The sequence below is a fragment of the Melanerpes formicivorus genome, unplaced genomic scaffold (assembly GCF_026170545.1).
Source record: "Melanerpes formicivorus ecotype bairdi unplaced genomic scaffold, bMelFor1.0.p_v2 SCAF_546, whole genome shotgun sequence".
NCBI classification, from domain to species: domain Eukaryota; kingdom Metazoa; phylum Chordata; class Aves; order Piciformes; family Picidae; genus Melanerpes; species Melanerpes formicivorus.
In genome coordinates this window covers 73056-91634 of record NW_027142898.1, presented here as the reverse complement: position 1 = coordinate 91634, position 18579 = coordinate 73056, and the positions used below count along the sequence as shown (strand labels likewise).

Here is an 18579-nt window from a genome sequence, read left to right as displayed (position 1 = left end):
GGACAGATGCCGCTGCGGGGGCTGTGCGGTTCCCGGCGACGCGCACGGAACAGGGATCAGGAGCGGCTCTAGGAACACGCAAAGAGCTTGAGGACAGGCGTGGCTCGGGGTCGGGCACAGAGCTTGGGGACACGAGGACGTGTGGCTGCGTGGACACGCACAGCCCTGGGAGGTAGTGGGACATGGGGACACGTGTGGCTCCAGAGCCACGGAGACACGTGTGGCTCCAGAGACACTCACAGTACTGGGGGACACGAGTGACTCTGGGAGCACTCAAAGAACTTGGAGGCACGCGTGGATCGGGGACACGCACAAGCCTCCAGGGACAAGCTTGGGTCCCGCGGACGCCCACGGTGCTGGGATGGCGGTGTCCCGGGACGCGCTCGAGCAGAATGAGCTGCGAAGAGTCAATCGCGCTGGAGAGGAGCGCAAGGGAGCGGCTGAGACCGTGGCGATAGTTAATGAGGTTTTAATGAAGACGCTAATGAGATTTTGTACTGAAGCATCCCTGGTGCGGTGGGAGAAAAAGAGATCGCCGCTAGCAGAGGATGGTTTCGATCCATCGACCTCTGGGTTATGGGCCCAGCACGCTTCCGCTGCGCCACTCTGCTGCTTGTTAAACACCTCCTCCCAGCACTATGTGAAGCTATTCAGCCGTGCGCATGCGCTCGGAGTGTGTATTCCATTCATGAATGCCGTGCCCCCTCCAGCGGCCGCCTCGTTCATGTGCGGCCCGCGCCGTGAGTGGCGGCTTTCCCCCGCGCCCCGCCTCTCCGCCCCAGATTGATGCCTGGCCCAGCCAATGATTTGCAGGGATGCTCCGTGAGTGGGCAGACCCGCGGCGGTCGGAAGCCAATGGGCGGGCAGGTTGTTGCGAAGTGCGGGAAGCGAAGCCTGGCGGGGTCTGCGCGGCGGTAGCCTTCATTGTTTCGGAGCGGCGGAACCATGAGGTGAGTGGGGGGCTGAGCGGGCCGGGCCGGGGGTCCCTGCTCCGCGGGAGGGGATGGGGGCGTGCGGGCGGGCAGCTCCGGGGCGGCGCTGGAGCCCCGGGGGGGGACTCTCGTGGGCGACTCAGGCTTTGGGCGGGCAGGAGCTGGGGGAGCCCTCGGGGAGAGGTCCCCCGGGGAAGGGTCCCTCGGGGCAGGGCACCTCGGGGAAGGGTCCCCCGGGGAAGGGCGCCTCAGGGAGCTCGCAGAACCTCCTCTCGGGCTTCGTTCCCGCTCCGCTAACGGTGCTTCCCTTCTCTCTCCCGCAGGGGCGATCGAGGCAGAGGCCGTGGCGGACGCTTTGGTTCCAGGGGAGGCCCTGGCAGTGGGCGAGTCCGGCTTCTGCTGTAGCGAGGGTGGCTCTTTAGAGTGCCAGGTTTAGGGGGGTGGGCTGCGGCCGCCCCGGCGGGGCGAGCTGCCGGGGGAGCGGGGGCACAGAACCCGGGGCTTCAGCTCGCAGTGTAGCGCAGGGTTAGAGCTGAGGTGTAGAGCTGGGGGGCGGGCGGGGGGGGGGGCGCTGCGCTGCTGGCCTCGATGACACCGGGGCGGGGGGGATGGGGGGGTTAGTTACCGTCAGGGGAGGGTGGTTAGAAAGCGATCTGTCCCTTTCTGCAGGGCCTTTCTTGCCTCTTCAGCGCGAATCTCGGCGGAGTGGTGATGGGCTGGGGGCTGGGGGAGGGGCTGGGGGCTGGGGACAGCTCTGCAGGGAATAGAATCTGCTCTCCTCTTTTCCTCCCCCCTTTAGGTTCCGGCCCTTTGTGCCCCACATCCCCTTTGACTTCTATGTCGTGAGTAACTCTCTCCTCCAGAGCTCTCCACAGGCACCAGCTGGGGGGAGATTTCCTTTTGCCTGGTTTAAAGCTGCCCCTTCGAGTCCTTGTTTGCAGAGCTTGGTGTTTTGACTCCTTTTAGTGGTGGTGGAGGGAAAGAAGCTCGCTGAAAATCCTCTTTTGCTCAGTAGCTAACCCTGAGGAAAGCTCTTCCTGGCTCTGGTTTGGAGTCCTTGTGTCCAAACAGCGTGAGCAGGATGGAGCCCAGTGCCAAGCCACCAGTGCCTGGGTTGGGGGTTCTGTGGTGGCTGTTCTGGCAGCTCCCTCTGACACTCTGGTGGCTCTCAGCCAGCTGTCAGGTGCTCTCCAGGCTCTTTTCAACACATTGGCCCTCCCCAGGACCACCAGCAACACATTTTCTGCCTTTTTACAGGAGGAAATGGTTTCATAGGTTTGTGGAATGAGGTTGGAAGGGACCTTGAGGTTCATCCAGCCCCAACCCCTCCCTGCCACGGGCAGGGACACCTCCCACCAGCCCAGGTTGCTCAAGGCCTCATCCAGCCTGGCCTTGAACACCTCCAGGGAGGAGGCATCCCCCAGGGCTCCAGCAGCCTCACACCAAAGAAGTTCCTCCTCTTGCTCAGCTGGAGCCTGCTGAGCTTGTCCCAGTGGTGTGCCAAGGTCAAGGAGGGGAAGAAGCTGCTGTGCAGCTGCAGCCTGTGGGAGAGCTTGCAGAGCAAGCAGGTTGAATTCTCATTTCCAGTCCCTGCAGATCCCCTCATGGCAAGGGGAAAGCTGCAGCCACCTGCAGACAGACAGCAAAACCCCCTCCTGATGGACCACCCCTTTGGGTTAGGTCTGGCCCCCACCTCACCCCCTGCTGGTGCATGGCAGCAGCTCCACTGCTGGAGGCTTGCTGTGGGCAGGGCTGGGCCTCCCTCCCTTAGGCTAGCATGGAAAGAGGTGCTGGGGAGCACCAGGAAGTGGAGTAAATGCTGCTGCTGGGTGGCTTCAGCCCAGCTGCTGCCTGCCTGGGGCACTGCAGTCTGATTTCTCATCCCCTTGCAGTGTGAGATGGCTTTTCCCCGGGTCAAGCCCGCTGCTGATGAGACAGCCTTCAGTGAAGCCCTGCTGAAGAGAAACCAGGACCTTGCTCCCACTGCTGCTGAACAGGTTTTGTGCCCAAAGTTCCCTCACATTCCTGGCCTGTGGGCTTGGAAGAGCACAGAGGCAGAGCCAGGAGCAGCCTGGGCAGATGAAGGACTTCACTCTTGAGCAAAGCTCTGCTGTGGGGCTCCTTGGCTAACGACTGTGAGGTCTGCTCTTTGATCTCCTCTTATCTGCCTTGCATCAGGGCTGTGCAGGGTTAGGGCTCTTCCAGTCAGGCCAGACAGGTGGTACCACCACTCCTCTGCCTTCCCTTCCCTTCCCAGGCCTCCATCCTCTCCCTGGTGACCAAAATAAACAACGTGATTGACAACCTGATTGTGGCACCTGGGACCTTTGAAGTGGTGAGTGGCAAAGGGGAGGGGAGCTGCTGGGGGGGGGGGGGGAGATGCTTTGGCACAAGGGGTGATGGTGTCCAGCCAGCAAGGAGGCTAAAAGCTCCTGGTGACTCTCCAAAAAGTCCAGCAAGTGCCTTAAAGTCATCCACTGACTGCCTGCAGTTCTGGTGGCCCCAGCAAGAGGAAGGCCACAGAGCTGCTGGGGAGAGGCCAGAGGAGGCCACAAGGATGACTCAAGGGCTGGAGCAGCTCTGCTGGGAGGCTGAGGGAGCTGGGGGTGTGCAGCCTGCAGAGGAGAAGGCTCCAGGGGGACCTCAGAGCTGCCTGAAGGGATCCTGCAGGAAGGCTGCAGAGGGACTTTGCATGAGGGGATCTGAGAGACAGCTCCAGGGGAAGGGTTTGGAGCTGAGGCAGAGCAGGGTTAGAGTGGAGCTGAGGCAGAGCAGGGTTAGAGTGGAGCTGAGGCAGAGCAGGGTTAGAGTGGAGCTGAGGCAGAGCAGGGTTAGAGTGGAGCTGAGGCAGAGCAGGGTTAGAGTGGAGCTGAGGCAGAGCAGGGTTAGAGTGGAGCTGAGGCAGAGCAGGGTTAGAGTGGAGCTGAGGCAGAGCAGGGTTAGAGTGGAGCTGAGGCAGAGCAGGGTTAGAGTGGAGCTGAGGCAGAGCAGGGTTAGAGTGGAGCTGAGGCAGAGCAGGGTTAGAGTGGAGCTGAGGCAGAGCAGGGTTAGAGTGGAGCTGAGGCAGAGCAGGGTTAGAGTGGAGCTGAGGCAGAGCAGGGTTAGAGTGGAGCTGAGGCAGAGCAGGGTTAGAGTGGAGCTGAGGCAGAGCAGGGTTAGAGTGGAGCTGAGGCAGAGCAGGGTTAGAGTGGAGCTGAGGCAGAGCAGGGTTAGAGTGGAGCTGAGGCAGAGCAGGGTTAGAGTGGAGCTGAGGCAGAGCAGGGTTAGAGTGGAGCTGAGGCAGAGCAGGGTTAGAGTGGAGCTGAGGCAGAGCAGGGTTAGAGTGGAGCTGAGGCAGAGCAGGGTTAGAGTGGAGCTGAGGCAGAGCAGGGTTAGAGTGGAGCTGAGGCAGAGCAGGGTTAGAGTGGAGCTGAGGCAGAGCAGGGTTAGAGTGGAGCTGAGGCAGAGCAGGGTTAGAGTGGAGCTGAGGCAGAGCAGGGTTAGAGTGGAGCTGAGGCAGAGCAGGGTTAGAGTGGAGCTGAGGCAGAGCAGGGTTAGAGTGGAGCTGAGGCAGAGCAGGGTTAGAGTGGAGCTGAGGCAGAGCAGGGTTAGAGTGGAGCTGAGGCAGAGCAGGGTTAGAGTGGAGCTGAGGCAGAGCAGGGTTAGAGTGGAGCTGAGGCAGAGCAGGGTTAGAGTGGAGCTGAGGCAGAGCAGGGTTAGAGTGGAGCTGAGGCAGAGCAGGGTTAGAGTGGAGCTGAGGCGGAAGTTCCTCGGTAGGAGGGTGGTGAGACTCTGGCACAGGCTGCCTCCTGCTTGGGGGGGTGTTGAAGCCCAGGCTGGATGAGGTGTCCCTGGGCATGGCAGGGGGTTGGAGGAGCTGATCCCTGAGCTTCCCTCCCACCCCTGGTTTTGCCTTTGCCTCTTCCCTCCCCCAGCAAATCGAGGAGGTTCGCCAGGTGGGCTCCTACAAGAAGGGCACCATGACCACCGGGCACAACGTGGCCGACCTGGTGGTGATCCTCAAGATCCTGCCCACCCGTGAGTGCCCCCCCCAGGGCAGGTGCTGAGCCCACCACGGTGCTGAGCCCTGCTCTCATCACCTCTCCCTCTGCTCCTCCTCCCCAGTGGAAGCTGTGGCAGCCTTGGGAAACAAAGTGGTGGAAAGCCTGCGGGCGCAGGACCCCAGCGAGGGTGAGAGGAGCTCCCGCGCCGCCCGGGGCGAGGGGGGGCTGGGGACACGGCTCCAAAGCCCTGGGAGGTGCCTGGAGCTGGGGCCTCTCCTGCTTGGTGACACCTTCCAGCCCTTTCCATGAGGGCTTGTGGCTCTTCTTTCCCCCCCAAGTGCTGAGCATGCTGACCAACGAGACCGGCTTCGAGATCAGCTCTGCCGACGCCACGGTGAAGATCCTGATCACCACCGTGCCGCCCAACCTGCGCAAGCTGGACCCCGAGCTGCACTGTAAGGGCTCAGCCCTGCCCCCCTGCCTTGCTGGTGTGGGATGGAGCCGGCCAGCCATCCCCCATCCCCCTCCCCTTTTGGGTCAGACCCCCAGGAACGTGTCTGCTGTGCTTTGCAGTGGACATCAAAGTGCTGCAGAGCGCCCTGGCCGCCATCCGGCACGCCCGCTGGTTCGAGGAGAACGCCTCCCAGTCCACGTGAGCAGCCTGGAGGGGGGTGGGCAGGGGGGTGAGCAAGGGGAGAGCAGGTCCTGGGAGGTGTTGGGCCTGTGGGGAACTCCCTCCCCCCCTCTCTGCTGCCATCTGCTGCAGGGTGAAGGTCCTGATCCGGCTGCTGAAGGACCTGCGGATTCGCTTCCCTGGCTTCGAGCCTCTCACGCCCTGGATCCTGGACCTGCTGGTGAGTGCTGGGATGCTGGTGGTGCTCCAGAGCTGAGGGCTGGCTGCCTGCAGGTCCCTGAGCCCCTGCAGCACGGGGGAGCTGGGGTTCTTTCCGTGCAGGAAGCCCCTCTCACCCCAGCTCTTCCTTTCCTCGCCTCTCCAGGGGCACTACGCCGTGATGAACAACCCCACCAGGCAGCCCCTGGCCCTCAACATCGCCTACAGGTCTGTCAGCTCCTGCTCCCCTCCTCCAGATCCCTGCCACTGCCTCGGGCTTGGCTGTGCCTAATGGTAGCAGCAGCCCCTTGGGGGCTGGGAGGGGCTCACAGTGGAGACAAAGCAGCTTCCTCCTGTAGCTCATAGAGGCAGGGAGGGCTCAGGCTGGAAGGGACCTCAGGGGTCACCTCCCACCTCGTCTCCAGTCTCAGTCTGCCCTCTCAACTCCAAGCCATTGTCCTCCACCGTGGGCAGGGAGGCCTCTAGAGTGGACTCAATGCCTCAGCACCCTCAGGGTGTGCTGCCTGGGGCCTCCCTGGCTGCCTTTCTGTGCTGGGTGGTTCCATTTCCAACCCCCCCAGCTCTCGCCCTGCAGACGCTGCCTGCAGATCCTGGCCGCGGGGCTCTTCCTGCCTGGCTCCGTGGGCATCACCGACCCCTGCGAGAGCGGCAACTTCCGAGTGCACACTGTCATGACCCTGGAGCAGCAGGTGAGGCCCTGCCGGCCCCGGCCCCGCCCCGGCCCCGCCCCGGCCCCGCCCCGGCCCCGCCCCGGGGGCTGCGCTGCCCCGCTCTGACCCTGCCCCCCGCCCCCTGCAGGACATGGTCTGCTACACCGCACAGACCCTCGTCAGGATCCTCTCCCACGGAGGCTACAGGAAGATCCTGGGCCAGGAAGGAGATGCCAGCTGTGAGTGGGAGGGGGCAGTGAGGGTGGATGTCAGCAGGGATGGAGGGAGGGAGGGGGTGGGTGGGTTGGAAGGGACCTTCAACACCATCCAGTTCCCACCCCCTGCCCTGCCCAGGGACACCTCCCACCAGCCCAGCTTGCTCCAGGGCCTCCTCCAGCCTGGCCTTGAACACCTCCAGGGAGGGGGCAGCCACAGCCTCCCTGGGCAGCCTGTGCCAGGGTCTCTCCATCCTCACTCTCAAGAATTTCTTCCCCTTTTCCAGTCTCAATCTGCCCTCTCAAAGCCATTGTCCTTCATTCTGGCACCCCCAGCCCCTGTCCAAAGTCCCTCCCCAGCTCTCCTGCAGCTCCTTCATGCACTCTGAGGTCTCCCTGGAGCCTTCTCCAGGCTGAGCAGGCCCCAAGTCTCCCACACTGTCCCCACAGGGGAGGTTCTCCAGCCCCTGATTATCTTCATGGCCTCCTCTGGACCCTCTCCAGCAGTTCCATCTCCCTGGGCTGGGGTCTCCAGGGCCAAGTGGCTCATTTCTGTTGGCCTGGAAGAAGCTGGCTTGAGATATTAGGAGGAAACTCTTCCCCAGGAGGGTGGTGAGACAGTGGATCAGGGTCCCTAGAGCAGTTGTGGAGGCTTCAAGGCCTTGATGGGGGCCTTGAGCAAGCTGCTGTAGGAGGAGCTGCTTTGGAACTGGCTGGGCTTGAAGCCAAGCTCCTCTGGGACTGGATGAAGCCCCAGAGCTGGTGAGGAGGGTTGTGATGCTTCCCCCACTGCATGCCCTGGGGCTTGTCTGTGCTGCTTGAGGCCCCCCCTGAGCCTCTCTCTCCTTGCAGACCTGGCTTCTGAAATGTCCACCTGGGATGGAGTCATAGTGACCCCCTCAGAGAAGGCTTATGAGAAACCTCCAGAGAAGAAGGAAGGAGAAGAGGAAGAGGAGAACCAGGAGGAACCTGCTACAGGGGAGGAGGAGGAGAGCATGGAGACCCAGGAGTGACTCAGCCAGGCCCCACCTGGCAGCAGAGCCTGGGACAGGACAGCTCCAGCCAGGGCAGGAATGGTCCAGGTACCTGTGTCTCCTCTTCAGTGCTTGTCCCTCCTCTGCAGCAGGACCTCCCCTTGCTGGGTGCTGCTGCTTGAAGGGACAGCAGGAGCTAAGCAGAGGACTTGAAGCCCTCCCCTGGCAACCCCTGGCCCCTGTCTGTGTTTTTATAAGTTGCACATAAAAACGTTGCCCTGTTTGGAGTGTGTCCTGCTGGGGCTGGGAGGGGAGGGGGAGGTAGAAGGGGCACAGAGAGGGGCAGCTGGACAAGGGCTGAGAGGGGAGGGGGAGGTAGAAGGGGCACAGAGAGGGGCAGCTGGACAAGGGCTGAGAGGGGAGGGGGAGGTAGAAGGGGCACAGAGAGAGGGGCAGCTGGACAAGGGCTGAGAGGGGAGGGGGAGGTAGAAGGGACACAGAGAGGGGCAGCTGGACAAGGGCTGAGAGGGGAGGGGGAGGTAGAAGGGGCACAGAGAGAGGGGCAGCTGGACAAGGGCTGAGAGGGGAGGGGGAGGTAGAAGGGGCACAGAGAGAGGGGCAGCTGGACAAGGGCTGAGAGGGGAGGGGGAGGTAGAAGGGACACAGAGAGGGGCAGCTGGACAAGGGCTGAGAGGGGAGGGGGAGGTAGGAGGGGGAGGTAGAAGGGGCAGCTGGACAAGGGCTGAGAGGGGAGGGGGAGGTAGAAGGGGGCACAGAGAGGGGCAGCTGGACAAAGGCTGAGAGGGGAGGGGAAGGTAGAAGGGGGCACAGAGAGGGGCAGCTGGACAAGGGCTGAGAGGGGAGGGGGAGGTAGGAGGGGCACAGAGAGGGGCAGCTGGACAAGGGCTGAGAGGGGAGGGGGAGGTAGAAGGGGGCACAGAGAGGGGCAGCTGGACAAGGGCTGAGAGCAGGGAGGGGGAGGTAGAAGGGGCACAGAGAGAGGGGCAGCTGGACAAGGGCTGAGAGGGGAGGGGGAGGTAGGAGGGGGAGGTAGAAGGGGCAGCTGGACAAGGGCTGAGAGGGGAGGGGAAGGTAGAAGGGGGCACAGAGAGGGGCAGCTGGACAAGGGCTGAGAGGGGAGGGGGAGGTAGGAGGGGCACAGAGAGGGGCAGCTGGACAAGGGCTGAGAGGGGAGGGGGAGGTAGGAGGGGCACAGAGAGGGGCAGCTGGACAAGGGCTGAGAGGGGAGGGGAAGGTAGGAGGGGCACAGAGAGGGGCAGCTGGACAAGGGCTGAGAGGGGAGGGGGAGGTAGGAGGGGCACAGAGAGGGGCAGCTGGACAAGGGCTGAGAGGGGAGGGGGAGGTAGGAGGGGCACAGAGAGGGGCAGCTGGACAAGGGCTGAGAGGGGAGGGGAAGGTAGAAGGGGCACAGAGAGGGGCAGCTGGACAAGGTCTGAGAGCAGGGAGGGGGAGGTAGAAGGGGCACAGAGAGAGGGGCAGCTGGACAAGGGCTGAGAGGGGAGGGGAAGGTAGAAGGGGGCACAGAGAGGGGCAGCTGGACAAGGGCTGAGAGCAGGGAGGGGGAGGTAGAAGGGGCACAGAGAGAGGGGCAGCTGGACAAGGGCTGAGAGGGGAGGGGAAGGTAGAAGGGGGCACAGAGAGGGGCAGCTGGACAAGGGCTGGGAGGGGAGGGGGAGGTAGAAGGGGGCACAGAGAGGGGCAGCTGGACAAGGGCTGGGAGGGGAGGGGGAGGTAGAAGGGGGCACAGAGAGGGGCAGCTGGACAAGGGCTGAGAGAGGGGAGGGGGAGGTAGAAGGGGGCACAGAGAGGGGCAGCTGGACAAGGGCTGAGAGGGGAGGGGGAGGATTTAAATCATGGACTGAGGTGTTGGAACTGGATGATCCTTGTGGTCCCTTCCACCCCTGAGTGATGCTATGACACTATGAAGGGTGGAAGAGGGGCAGCAGCCCCCCCAGCAGTCACTTTTATTTTGCTGCAAGACAATTTGAGGTCCCCTCCCCACCCCCACCCCCCCAGCTCCTTCAGCTGCAGCCTCCCCCTGCAGGACTTCTCTCCCCCTGTCCTGTGCTGTGGACACAGCCAGGGACCAGCTGCTCCCCTTTGCCAGCAGCTCACTCTGCTCTCCTTCAGGTGCTCCTTGTCCCCCAGCCCAGCTCCTGGGGGCTGCTGGCAGTGCCACAGTGCCAGAGGGATCGGGGCCGGTGCCCCCCCCCCCGGAGGCTTCACTTGCCAGGCAGGCCCTGGGGGTAGCCCCCAGCTGCCTCCAGCAGGGCCTTCCTGCGCAGGGTCTCCTTGGCCACGCTGTGGTTCAGCCTCCGCAGCCGCTCCTGGGGCGGGGGGAGGAGCAGCCGTCGGCATCAGGGAGGGGCTGGGGACCGGACCCCTCCCTCCCCCCGGCCCCAAGGGCCGCCCCCAGCCGCGGGGCTGCCGGCGCTGACCTGAGCGTTCTGCAGGATGTTGTTGACCAGCACCACCCTGCGCCGCGCGTTCAGCAGCTTCTTCACGTAGGGGTCGAGGTCCAGGGCCACCTTCTGGTCCTCGTTGATGCGGCAGAGCTCTGGGAAAGAGCCAGGGGCTGGGAACGGGCCCCCAACAGACCCCCCCCCCCATCCCCTCCAGGAGCTGCGGGGCCCCACCCCCACCGACCCTTCCCCTCTCACCTGTGGCCAGGCTGTCGATGTGCTCCCGCAGCTCCACCTGGCTCTCCCTGCGAGGGGACAGCTTGGGGACCAGGGCACAGCCCTCAACCCCCTCCCCTCACCCCCTCTACTGCCCCTCTGACACCGAACCTGCACCCCCACCCCCCCCCCCCGTTGTCCTCAACTTCCTGCCCCCCTGCTCGCCCGCGTCCACCCTCAGCCACTCTGCATTCTCCCCTGGGCAGGGGAGGTTCAGCTTGGCCCTGAGGAACAATTTCTGCCCCTCGAGGGCTGTCAAGGCCTGGCCCAGGCTGCCTGGGGGGCCGAGTCTCCCCCATCCCCGGGGGCAGAGTCCTCCCATCCCCGGGGGCCGAGTCCCCCCACTCCCCGGGGGCCGAGTCCCCCCCATCCCCGGGGGCAGAGTCTCCCCATCCCCGGGGGCAGAGTCTCCCACTCCCCGAGAGCAGAGTCCCCCATCCCCGGGGGCAGAGTCCCCCATCCCCGGGGGCAAAGTCTCCCATCCCCGGGGGCAGAGTCCCCCATCCCCGGGGGCAGAGTCTCCCATCCCCGGGGGCAGAGTCTCCCCATCCCCGGGGGCAGAGTCTCCCCATCCCCGGGGGCAGAGTCTCCCCATCCCCAGGGGCAGAGTCTCCCCCACTCCCCGGGGGCAGAGTCTCCCACTCCCCGGGGGCAGAGTCTCCCACTCCCCGGGGGCAGAGTCTCCCATCCCCGGGGGCAGAGTCTCCCCATCCCCGGGGGCAGAGTCTCCCATCCCCGGGGGCAGAGTCTCCCCATCCCCGGGGGCAGAGTCTCCCATCCCCGGGGGCAGAGTCTCCCACTCCCCGGGGGCCGAGTCCCCCCATCCCCGGGGGCCGAGTCTCCCACTCCTCGGGGGCAGAGTCTCCCATCCCCGGGGGCAGAGTCTCCCATCCCCGGGGGCCGAGTCTCCCACTCCCCGGGGCAGAGTCTCCCCATCCCCGGGGGCAGAGTCTCCCATCCCCGGGGGCCGAGTCTCCCATCCCCGGGGGCAGAGTCTCCCATCCCCGGGGGCAGAGTCTCCCATCCCCGGGGGCAGAGTCTCCCATCCCCGGGGGCCGAGTCTCCCATCCCCGGGGGCAGAGCCTCCCTCCTCGGGGGCTGAGTCTCCCCCATCCCCGGGGGCAGAGTCTCCCCATCCCCGGGGGCAGAGTCTCCCACTCCTCGGGGGCAGAGTCCCCCATCCCCGGGGGCAGAGTCTCCCATCCCCGGGGGCCGAGTCTCCCCATCCCCGGGGGCAGAGTCTGCCGAGTCCCCCAATCCCCGAAGGCTTTTCAGAGCCCTGGCGCCGCGCTGCCGAGGGCCAGGGCTCGGTGGTGCCCTGGGGCTTAGGGCTGGGCTGCAGCTTCCCTTCCTGCCCGCACGGAGCCACGAGGCGCTGCGGGAGGCTTCCCGCGGCCCCGCTCCTCCCCGCGGCCCCTCCCCCGCTCCCCGCACCTGACGGCGTGGACGTGTCCGTCGAGCTGGCGCACGGCGGGCCGCAGGAACTGCAGCAGCCCCTCGGCGAACAGCTCCCGGGCCGCGGGGCCGCCGCCGCCGCCGCCCGCCGCCATCTTCGCGCCGCGCGGGGGCTGCCGGGGCGCGGCGGCCGCGCGCGGGCTGGCGGGAAAGGCAGTCCGCGGCCCCGCGCCGGAGAGGGAGACTCTGCTGCGCCCCCTGCTGAGACCTCCCCGCGTGGCTGGGAGCAGCTGCGCAGCCCTCGGTACGGGCAGGGAGCTGCGGGAGCGGCGCCAGGGGAAGCTACAGCAGCGCTGGGGCAGGGCTGGAAGCCCTCCGCTGGGAGGCTCCAGGCTGGGAGGGTTGGGGGTGTTCAGCCTGGAGGAGAAGAGGCTCCAGGGAGAGCTTCCAGGGCTGAGCAGAAAGCTGGGGACAGAGTTTGGAGCAGGATCCGCGCTGGCAGGACAAGGTGGTGGGAGGGATGGTTTGGAAGTGCAAGAGGGAGAAGGAGCGTGGAGAGGAGGAGGAAATTGGTGCTGCTGAGGCTGGGGAGAGCCTGGCCCAGGCTGCCCAGCGGGGAGGGAGATGCCCCCAGGGCTGGCACCAGCCCAGCTCAGGGTGGTTGGGGCTGGGGGGCAGCCTGCTCTGGGTGGGGCTGTCCCTGCTGGCTGCAGGGCTCTGGGCTGGATGAGCTCTGAAGGGCTCTGGGGTCACTGCAATGGGGGGGGGACACCGCAGGTGACAGTGCCACTGTGGGGATACGTGGGGGGCATCGAGGCACCCCCAGGGGACAGCCACATGTGGCCTCTTGCCCCCTTCCTGACCCTGCACTGGGTATGGGGGCGGGGGGGGGGGAGGTCAGTGCCAGGCAAGGGCCACCTGGGCCCCGGCGGCGCCTGGGGCGCACCCCAGAACACAAACAGAGCTGGTCACAGCCTGGCACACCCCAACACTGCAAACACCCCAACTCCCGGCCCCACACCCCGACACACCCCAGGCTCCGCTGGGGCAGTGGGAAACGAGGCCCTGGTGAACCCCCACACCGTGGGGAAACTGAGGCACGGAGACGACGGGGGGGGACGCTTGAAGTGACAGCACAGCACCTTTATTGCCCCCCTTGGCCCAGGATTGAGAGGGTGGGGAAGGAGGGGGGTGGGGGGGGGGAGTTACTCCTCGTGGTCAGGGTGTGGAGGATCCACAGCAGCCCCCAGAGTCACCTGGGCCAGGTAGGTGATCTCGAAGCAGCGACGTCGCTCAGGCTCCCCCCGCGAGCAGCAGCCCTCGGGGTCCCGCCAGCCCTTCCCCACGCTGGCACAGAGAGTGGCAATGCCCTGGGACAGCTGGGGGGGGACACAACATGGGGGTGTCAGAATGCCTGGGGGGGGGGGGGTGGGGGGAGGTCCCCTGAGCTCCTGCACCCCTCCTGAACGACCCCACCCCCAACGCTCACCTGGTCCTTGGCGCAGTTGCTTTGTTCCTCGGGGGGCAGTGAGCAGCATGAGGTCGTTAGGGCCCCCAGCAGCTCTGGCACTGGCTTCCTGCAGGACACCAACACGGGGGGGGTCACCACTGGGGGGGTTCCCCTCTGAGATGGGGCAGGGCAGACACTTGGGTCTCCTCTGAGAGGGGGGGGGTCTTCCCCCTGAGTGAAGGGGGTCTGGGCTGTAGTGGGGGCCCCCCCCTTGAGATGGGAGAGTCCCAGGGGAGAGCAGGGGGGGGTCAGGTGCATGGAGCTCCCCCCAGATTGTGGGGATCCCCTCCTTGATGTGGAGCCTCTTAGTGTCCCTGGGTCCCAGGTGAGAGGGGGGCAAGGGGGTCGCAAGGAAGTGGGGGTGCCCAGAGTGCCCTCTGGACCAGTGGGGGGGGTTGTCACGAAGTCAGGGGGTGCTGGGTCACAAGGGTGCCCCATCAAATGGGGCGACCCCTCCCTGCCTGGGGGGGGGGTCCTGAGGGGTGGTGGCTCTCAGATTATGTGGAAGCCCTCCGAGACTGAGGCTGCTCGGGGGTGGGGGGGGTGGGGGGCGCTGGGCGCTGGCTGGGGGGCACCCACCTCTTGCTGATGAGGACGGTGGGGCCGCAGAGGGTGCGCAGCATGGCGGGGCCGGGCCGGGCCAGGCTGACGTTGTGCAGCTCCCGGTCGTAGCCGGGGTAGGGGGCGGCGTCGGCGAAGCAGCGGCTCCGGGCGCGGCCCCCCCCCGCGCTGGCAGCACTGGTGCTGCCCAGTCTTCACCGACGACTCCTCCCGGCAGAACCGCTCCAGCCCCTTCCGCCACTGCCGGCGCGGGGAGGGGGGCGTCAGACACGGACTGGCAACCCTGTTTGTCCCCTGGACCCCTGAGTCCACCCCCCGTCCACCCCCGAAGCTCCGCCCTGGGTGTTCCCCGGAGTCCCCTCCTTGTCAGCCGGGACCCCTCCCCAGACACCTGCGTGCGTCGTGTCCCACCCCGAGTCCCCTGCACACACCTGGATCCCAGCCTGGCTGCTTGGATCTGCCCTCCCCGGACGCCTGGGTCACTCTCCGGGCACCTGGGTCACGCCGGGGCCAGCCGGGTCCCCTCCCCGGATGCCATGCCTGGGTCCCCTCCCTGTTTCTAAATGCTTGGATCCCTTCCTGGATCTGGATCCCTGGGTCCCCTCCCCAGACCGCTGGGTCCTTCCTTGTCACCTAGGTCCCCTTGGATTCCTGGGTCACTGCCGGACAGCTGAGTCCCCTCGGACCTGGCTCCCCCCGGATGCCTGTGTCCCTCCTTGACACCCTGGTCCCCTCCCCGGATGCGACACCTCGGTCCCCTCCCTGATGGCTAAGCTCCTGGAATCCCTTCCCGGACACCTTCCTTCCTGTCACCTGGGTCCCCCTCAGACCCCTGCCTCTTGCACCCACGCGTGTACAGGGGGCCTCACCCTGGACAGCCACGTCCCTCCCCCATGTCCCCAGACGCCTGCATCCTTCCATGTCACCTGGGTCTCCCCATCCCCTGAGCCCTTGGATCGCTGTCACCTTGGCTGCCCCCAAGGCGCCGGGTGCCCGAGTCCCTCCCCAACCCCTGGAGCCCTCCCGGACCCCGCGTCCCCCCGCGTCCCCCCGCCACTCACAGCCTCCTGGGCGCAGGCCAGGCTCTGGTTGCGGCAGCAGCGGCCGAACTCCCGCTCCAGGCGCAGCCGCATGCGGTCGCGGGGTCCCGAGGAGCCGCGGGCGCCGCCGGGGCCGGGGCGCAGCCCCCGCAGCTTGCAGATGTTGCCCATGTTGGAGGCCGTGGGCTCCCCGGGGGGGAACGGCAGCCTCTTGGTCACCTCCCAGCTGGGAGCCACCGGGGCGACAGCCTTGGTGGCCGCGGCCGCGGTGGCCGCCACGGCGACGGCGGCCGAGCTCCTGGCGAAGCAGCGGCGCCGGGCGTCCCCCAGGCGCCGGCAGCAGTGGAACTGCCGAGTCTTGACCCCGTACTCGTCGGCGCAGAACGCGTCCAGCACCTCCGTCCACTGCGGGACAACAGAACACCCCCCCTCGGTGTCACTTATCCTGCCCCCAGCCCCGGCTGTCCCCATGGCCTCCCTCTCTGTGTCCCCATCCCTGGGTTCGCCCCGTCTGTCTCCCCACCTCTGTCCCCGTGGTCCCCCAGCCTTGGCCATGCCCCTGCTCCCTCCCTCCGTGTCCCTATCCCTCTATGTCCCCCTGGTACGTCTCCATCCGTGTGTCCCCCTCTGGGTGTCCTCCTGTCCCCGTGTCCCTCCCATCCATGTCCCCATCCCAAGGTGTGTGTCCCCCCCGCCGTGTCTCCCCCTCCACGTCCCCACATCTCCCCATCCCCCACGTCCTTATCCCTGGATGTCCCTCTCATATCCCCCTCCCCATGTCCCAAAGCTCCCACCCATCCCCACCTCCCCTCCACCCCTGCCCCCAGGCTTGGCCAGCCCCACGTCTCCTCCGTCCCCGTCCGCAGGTGACTCACGGCGCGGCGGGCGCAGCTCAGGGGCCCGCGGTGGCTGCAGCAGGCGTCCAGGCGGGGCCGGAAGGCTTCCAGGGCTGCCGCCTGCCGCCGCAGGTGAGCGAAGCCGCTGCCCGGCAGAGGCGGGATGGAGGGGTGCCGGGGGGGCTGGCGGCAGTGCGAGGTGACCGCGGCGGCCTCCGGCCAGGCCGGGGGGAAGTCCACCAGCACCGCAGGCCAGGCGGGGCGCGGGGCCACCGTGGCTCCTGCTACCTGGATGTCGGGGGCAGCGAGGGGTCCTGCTCCTTCTGCCACACTGAAAGGGGAGGGGGGAGGTGCGTGACACATGGCCCTGCGTGGCCTCTTGTCCCTGCATCCCATCTCGGTCACCGTGTCCACCCCTGCCCCATCGCGGCGCCCCTCCACCCCCCAGCCCTCCTTGTCCCCACGCCCTCCCTCCACGTGTCCCCAGTCCTTGTCCCCACCCCGGGTGTCCCCTCACGTCCTTACCCTCCTGCTGCTCTGCGCCAGCGTGATGCAGGTCCACGCTCACCTGTGCCACGACCTGCTGCTGCTTTGGGTCCACCACTGTCACCAACAGGGGACACAAGGGGTCAGCAGGAGAACCCTCATCCCCCCCCACCCCCCCCCGCCTCTGTGCCCCCCTGTCCCACCATCCCCAACCCCCTCTGTCCCCTCCATCCACCTGAGTGTTCCCCCATCTGCACCCCTGGATGTCCCCCTCTGTGCCACCCCATCCCTGGCTGTCCTCACGCTGTCCCTACCCTCATGCTGCTCGATGTGGGGGGGCTGCAGGTCCACGGTCTCCTGTGCCACGAACTTCTCTGGGGCCACCACTGTCACCAACAGGGGACACAAAGGGTCAGCAGGAGCACACTCACCCCCAGCCCTGCTCCGTGCCCCCCTGTCCCACCATCCCCAACCCCCTCTGTCCCCTCCATCCACCTGAGTGTTCCCCCATCTGCGCCCCTGGATGTCCCCCCCTGTGCCACCCCATCCCTCACACTGTCCCTACCCTCATGCTGCTCGATGTGGGGGGGCTGCAGGTCCACGGTCTCCTGTGCCACGAACTTCTCTGGGGCCACCACTGTCACCAACAGGGGACACAAGGGGTCAGCAGGAGCACACTCACCCCCAGCCCTGCTCCGTGCCCCCCTGTCCCACCATCCCCAACCTCCTCTGTCCCCTCCATCCACCTGAGTGGTCCCCCATCTGCACCCCTCGATGTCCCCCTGGATGTCCCCCCCTGTGCCACCCCATCCCTCACGCTGTCCCTACCCTCATGCTGCTCAATGCGGGGGAGCTGCAGGTCCACGGTCTCCTGTGCCACGAACTTCTCTGGGGCCACCACTGTCACCAACAGGGGACACAAGGGGTCAGCAGGAGCACCCACACCACCCTCCCCTGCCTGGAGGGATGGGCAGAGCAAGTGGGGACTCCCCACCAGTGGGGGCTTAGAGCCTCACAATGGGGAGGGGACCCCAGCGTGCTCAGAAGGACCTGGGTGGCCCAGGGTGAGGGACCCAGCTGTTTGGGATGGGGACACAGGTGGCCAGGGAGGGGACCCAGACGTGTGGGCAGGCACCCAGACATCCGGGGAGGGCACCCCAGGCACGAGGGTGGGGTCCCAGATGTCCGGGGAGGGGACCCAAAGGTGTGGGCAGGGACCCAGGTGGCCAAAGCTGGGACCTGGGTTTCCAGGGAGGGGACCCAAGTGGCCAGGAAGGGGACCCAGGTGGCAGAGATGGGAGCCAGGTGTTGAGGAAGGGGACCCAGACGGCTGGGAAGGGGAATCAGCTTCCCAGGGAGGGGACCCAAGTGTCCAGCGAGGGGACCCAGGTGTCCTGAGTGGGACCCAGGGGGGCCGGGGGAGAGGCACAGACATCGAGGGAGGGGACACAGGTGTCCCAGTCGGGCCCCAGCTGCCCCGAGAGGGACCCCGATGTCTGGGGGAGGAACCTCGGTGATAAAGAGGGGACCCAGATGCCCAGAAAGGGGACAGAGCCATCTGCCCAGGGGACCCAAGTGGCTGGGGAGGGGACCCCAATGTCTAGGGAGGGGACCCCAATGTCTGGGGAGGGGACTGAGATGTCCCATTTGGGACTGAGGTGTCCGGGGAGGGGATCCAGGAGCTGTCCCGGGAGACACCCAGGGGTCCTGAGAGGGACCCAGCTGGGACCCAGCAGTCCGGGGGGTGGGGGGCACCGGGGACTCACCGGCGGGGCCGAGCAGGAGGAGGAGGAGGAGGCCGATGGCCGCCATGGCGTCGGGAGCTGTGTGGCCACCGCCGGCTCCGCCGCCTTATGAAGGGCCGGGGCGGGCACCGGGACGAATCCTGCGGGGCTGAGTCACTGCCCTGACGTCGCGACGGGGCCCGGGGGGGGGTGGTGGTGGTGTAGGGGTGCAGCTTGGGGTGGGGGGCACTGGGGCTGCTGGGCTGCACCCCCGCAGAGGGTGACGACCACCACCACGACCCCGACCAGCTCGAAGGCACTACAGCAGTCCTGGCCCCCACCCCGGTGGTCTTATCCCTTCCTTTTGGTGGCCCTGAGCCCCCCCGCCCCCTTGGGTGGCCCCGGAGGCCCCCCCCCCCCGGGACCCCTGCGTCACGGCAGGGGGAAGCGGTCGGAGCTTGGTGGCTTTTGTGGTTTTTGCCCCCTTTCGGGGGCGGCCGCGCCCAGTGACTCACCCCAGGGACCGGGAAGGGGGCAAAAGGAGGGGGGGACACACAACCCACCCACGGGGAATCCCCCCGTCCCGTCCCGTCCCCGCCCGTGCGCTTGTTCGGGGGGGGGGAAGCTCAGCTGGCATCCCGCACCCCCACATCGGGGAACCCCCCCCTCCCCCGGCGGGGCAGCGGTGGCAGGAGGGTGGCACAGCCTCAGTCGCCTCCCT

At 66.7% G+C, this 18579-nt stretch overlaps 3 protein-coding genes and 1 non-coding gene across 5 annotated transcripts in view; 1 reads left to right on the top strand and 3 right to left on the bottom strand.

The window, feature by feature from the left end:
- Positions 1 to 539: 539 nt before the first annotated feature.
- TRNAM-CAU (transfer RNA methionine (anticodon CAU)) lies at positions 540 to 611 on the bottom strand. The gene has a single exon. It is a non-coding gene; the product is annotated as a tRNA-Met (tRNA).
- Positions 612 to 861: 250 nt separating this feature from the next.
- On the top strand, positions 862 to 7742 carry ILF2 (interleukin enhancer binding factor 2). Its single transcript, XM_068170721.1, has 14 exons — positions 862 to 950; positions 1256 to 1298; positions 1733 to 1774; positions 2825 to 2929; positions 3190 to 3267; positions 4847 to 4949; positions 5037 to 5102; positions 5254 to 5370; positions 5489 to 5567; positions 5682 to 5769; positions 5914 to 5975; positions 6343 to 6457; positions 6567 to 6657; positions 7486 to 7742. The coding sequence occupies exons 1-14, from the start codon at positions 946 to 948 to the stop codon at positions 7644 to 7646; spliced, it is 1155 nt and encodes a 384-aa protein (XP_068026822.1). The 5' UTR covers positions 862 to 945; the 3' UTR covers positions 7647 to 7742.
- A 1903-nt stretch (positions 7743 to 9645) lies between these two features.
- The window catches only part of SNAPIN (SNAP associated protein), a 50919-nt gene continuing 41985 nt past the window's right edge, over positions 9646 to 18579 (bottom strand). Inside the window, exons 2-5 of one of the 2 annotated variants that reach the window (XM_068170727.1) lie at positions 11741 to 11844; positions 10289 to 10335; positions 10067 to 10185; positions 9646 to 9955 (exon numbers count right to left, since the gene is read on the bottom strand). In XM_068170727.1, coding sequence (XP_068026828.1) covers positions 9851 to 9955; positions 10067 to 10185; positions 10289 to 10335; positions 11741 to 11844 — 375 coding nt within the window. In that variant the 3' untranslated portion in view covers positions 9646 to 9850. Of the gene's footprint in view, positions 9956 to 10066; positions 10186 to 10288; positions 10336 to 11740; positions 11873 to 18579 lie in introns of those variants that run through there. The other variant, XM_068170726.1, reaches the window with a different exon arrangement.
- On the bottom strand, positions 12830 to 18240 carry ECM1 (extracellular matrix protein 1). Its single transcript, XM_068170729.1, is given in 9 exon segments — positions 12830 to 13080; positions 13191 to 13278; positions 13791 to 13927; positions 13929 to 14012; positions 14834 to 15217; positions 15688 to 15944; positions 15947 to 15979; positions 16963 to 17034; positions 17901 to 18240. Coding segments are annotated over 9 exon segments (1275 nt in total). The 5' UTR covers positions 17947 to 18240; the 3' UTR covers positions 12830 to 12906.

Bases quoted from the DNA above. Each gene is read 5' to 3' on its own strand.
- ILF2 (XM_068170721.1), top strand. The intron at 6,458-6,566 runs GTGAGGCCCTGC...CGCCCCCTGCAG, and splicing joins TCATGACCCTGGAGCAGCAG to GACATGGTCTGCTACACCGC. The intron at 6,658-7,485 runs GTGAGTGGGAGG...CTCTCCTTGCAG, and splicing joins CCAGGAAGGAGATGCCAGCT to ACCTGGCTTCTGAAATGTCC.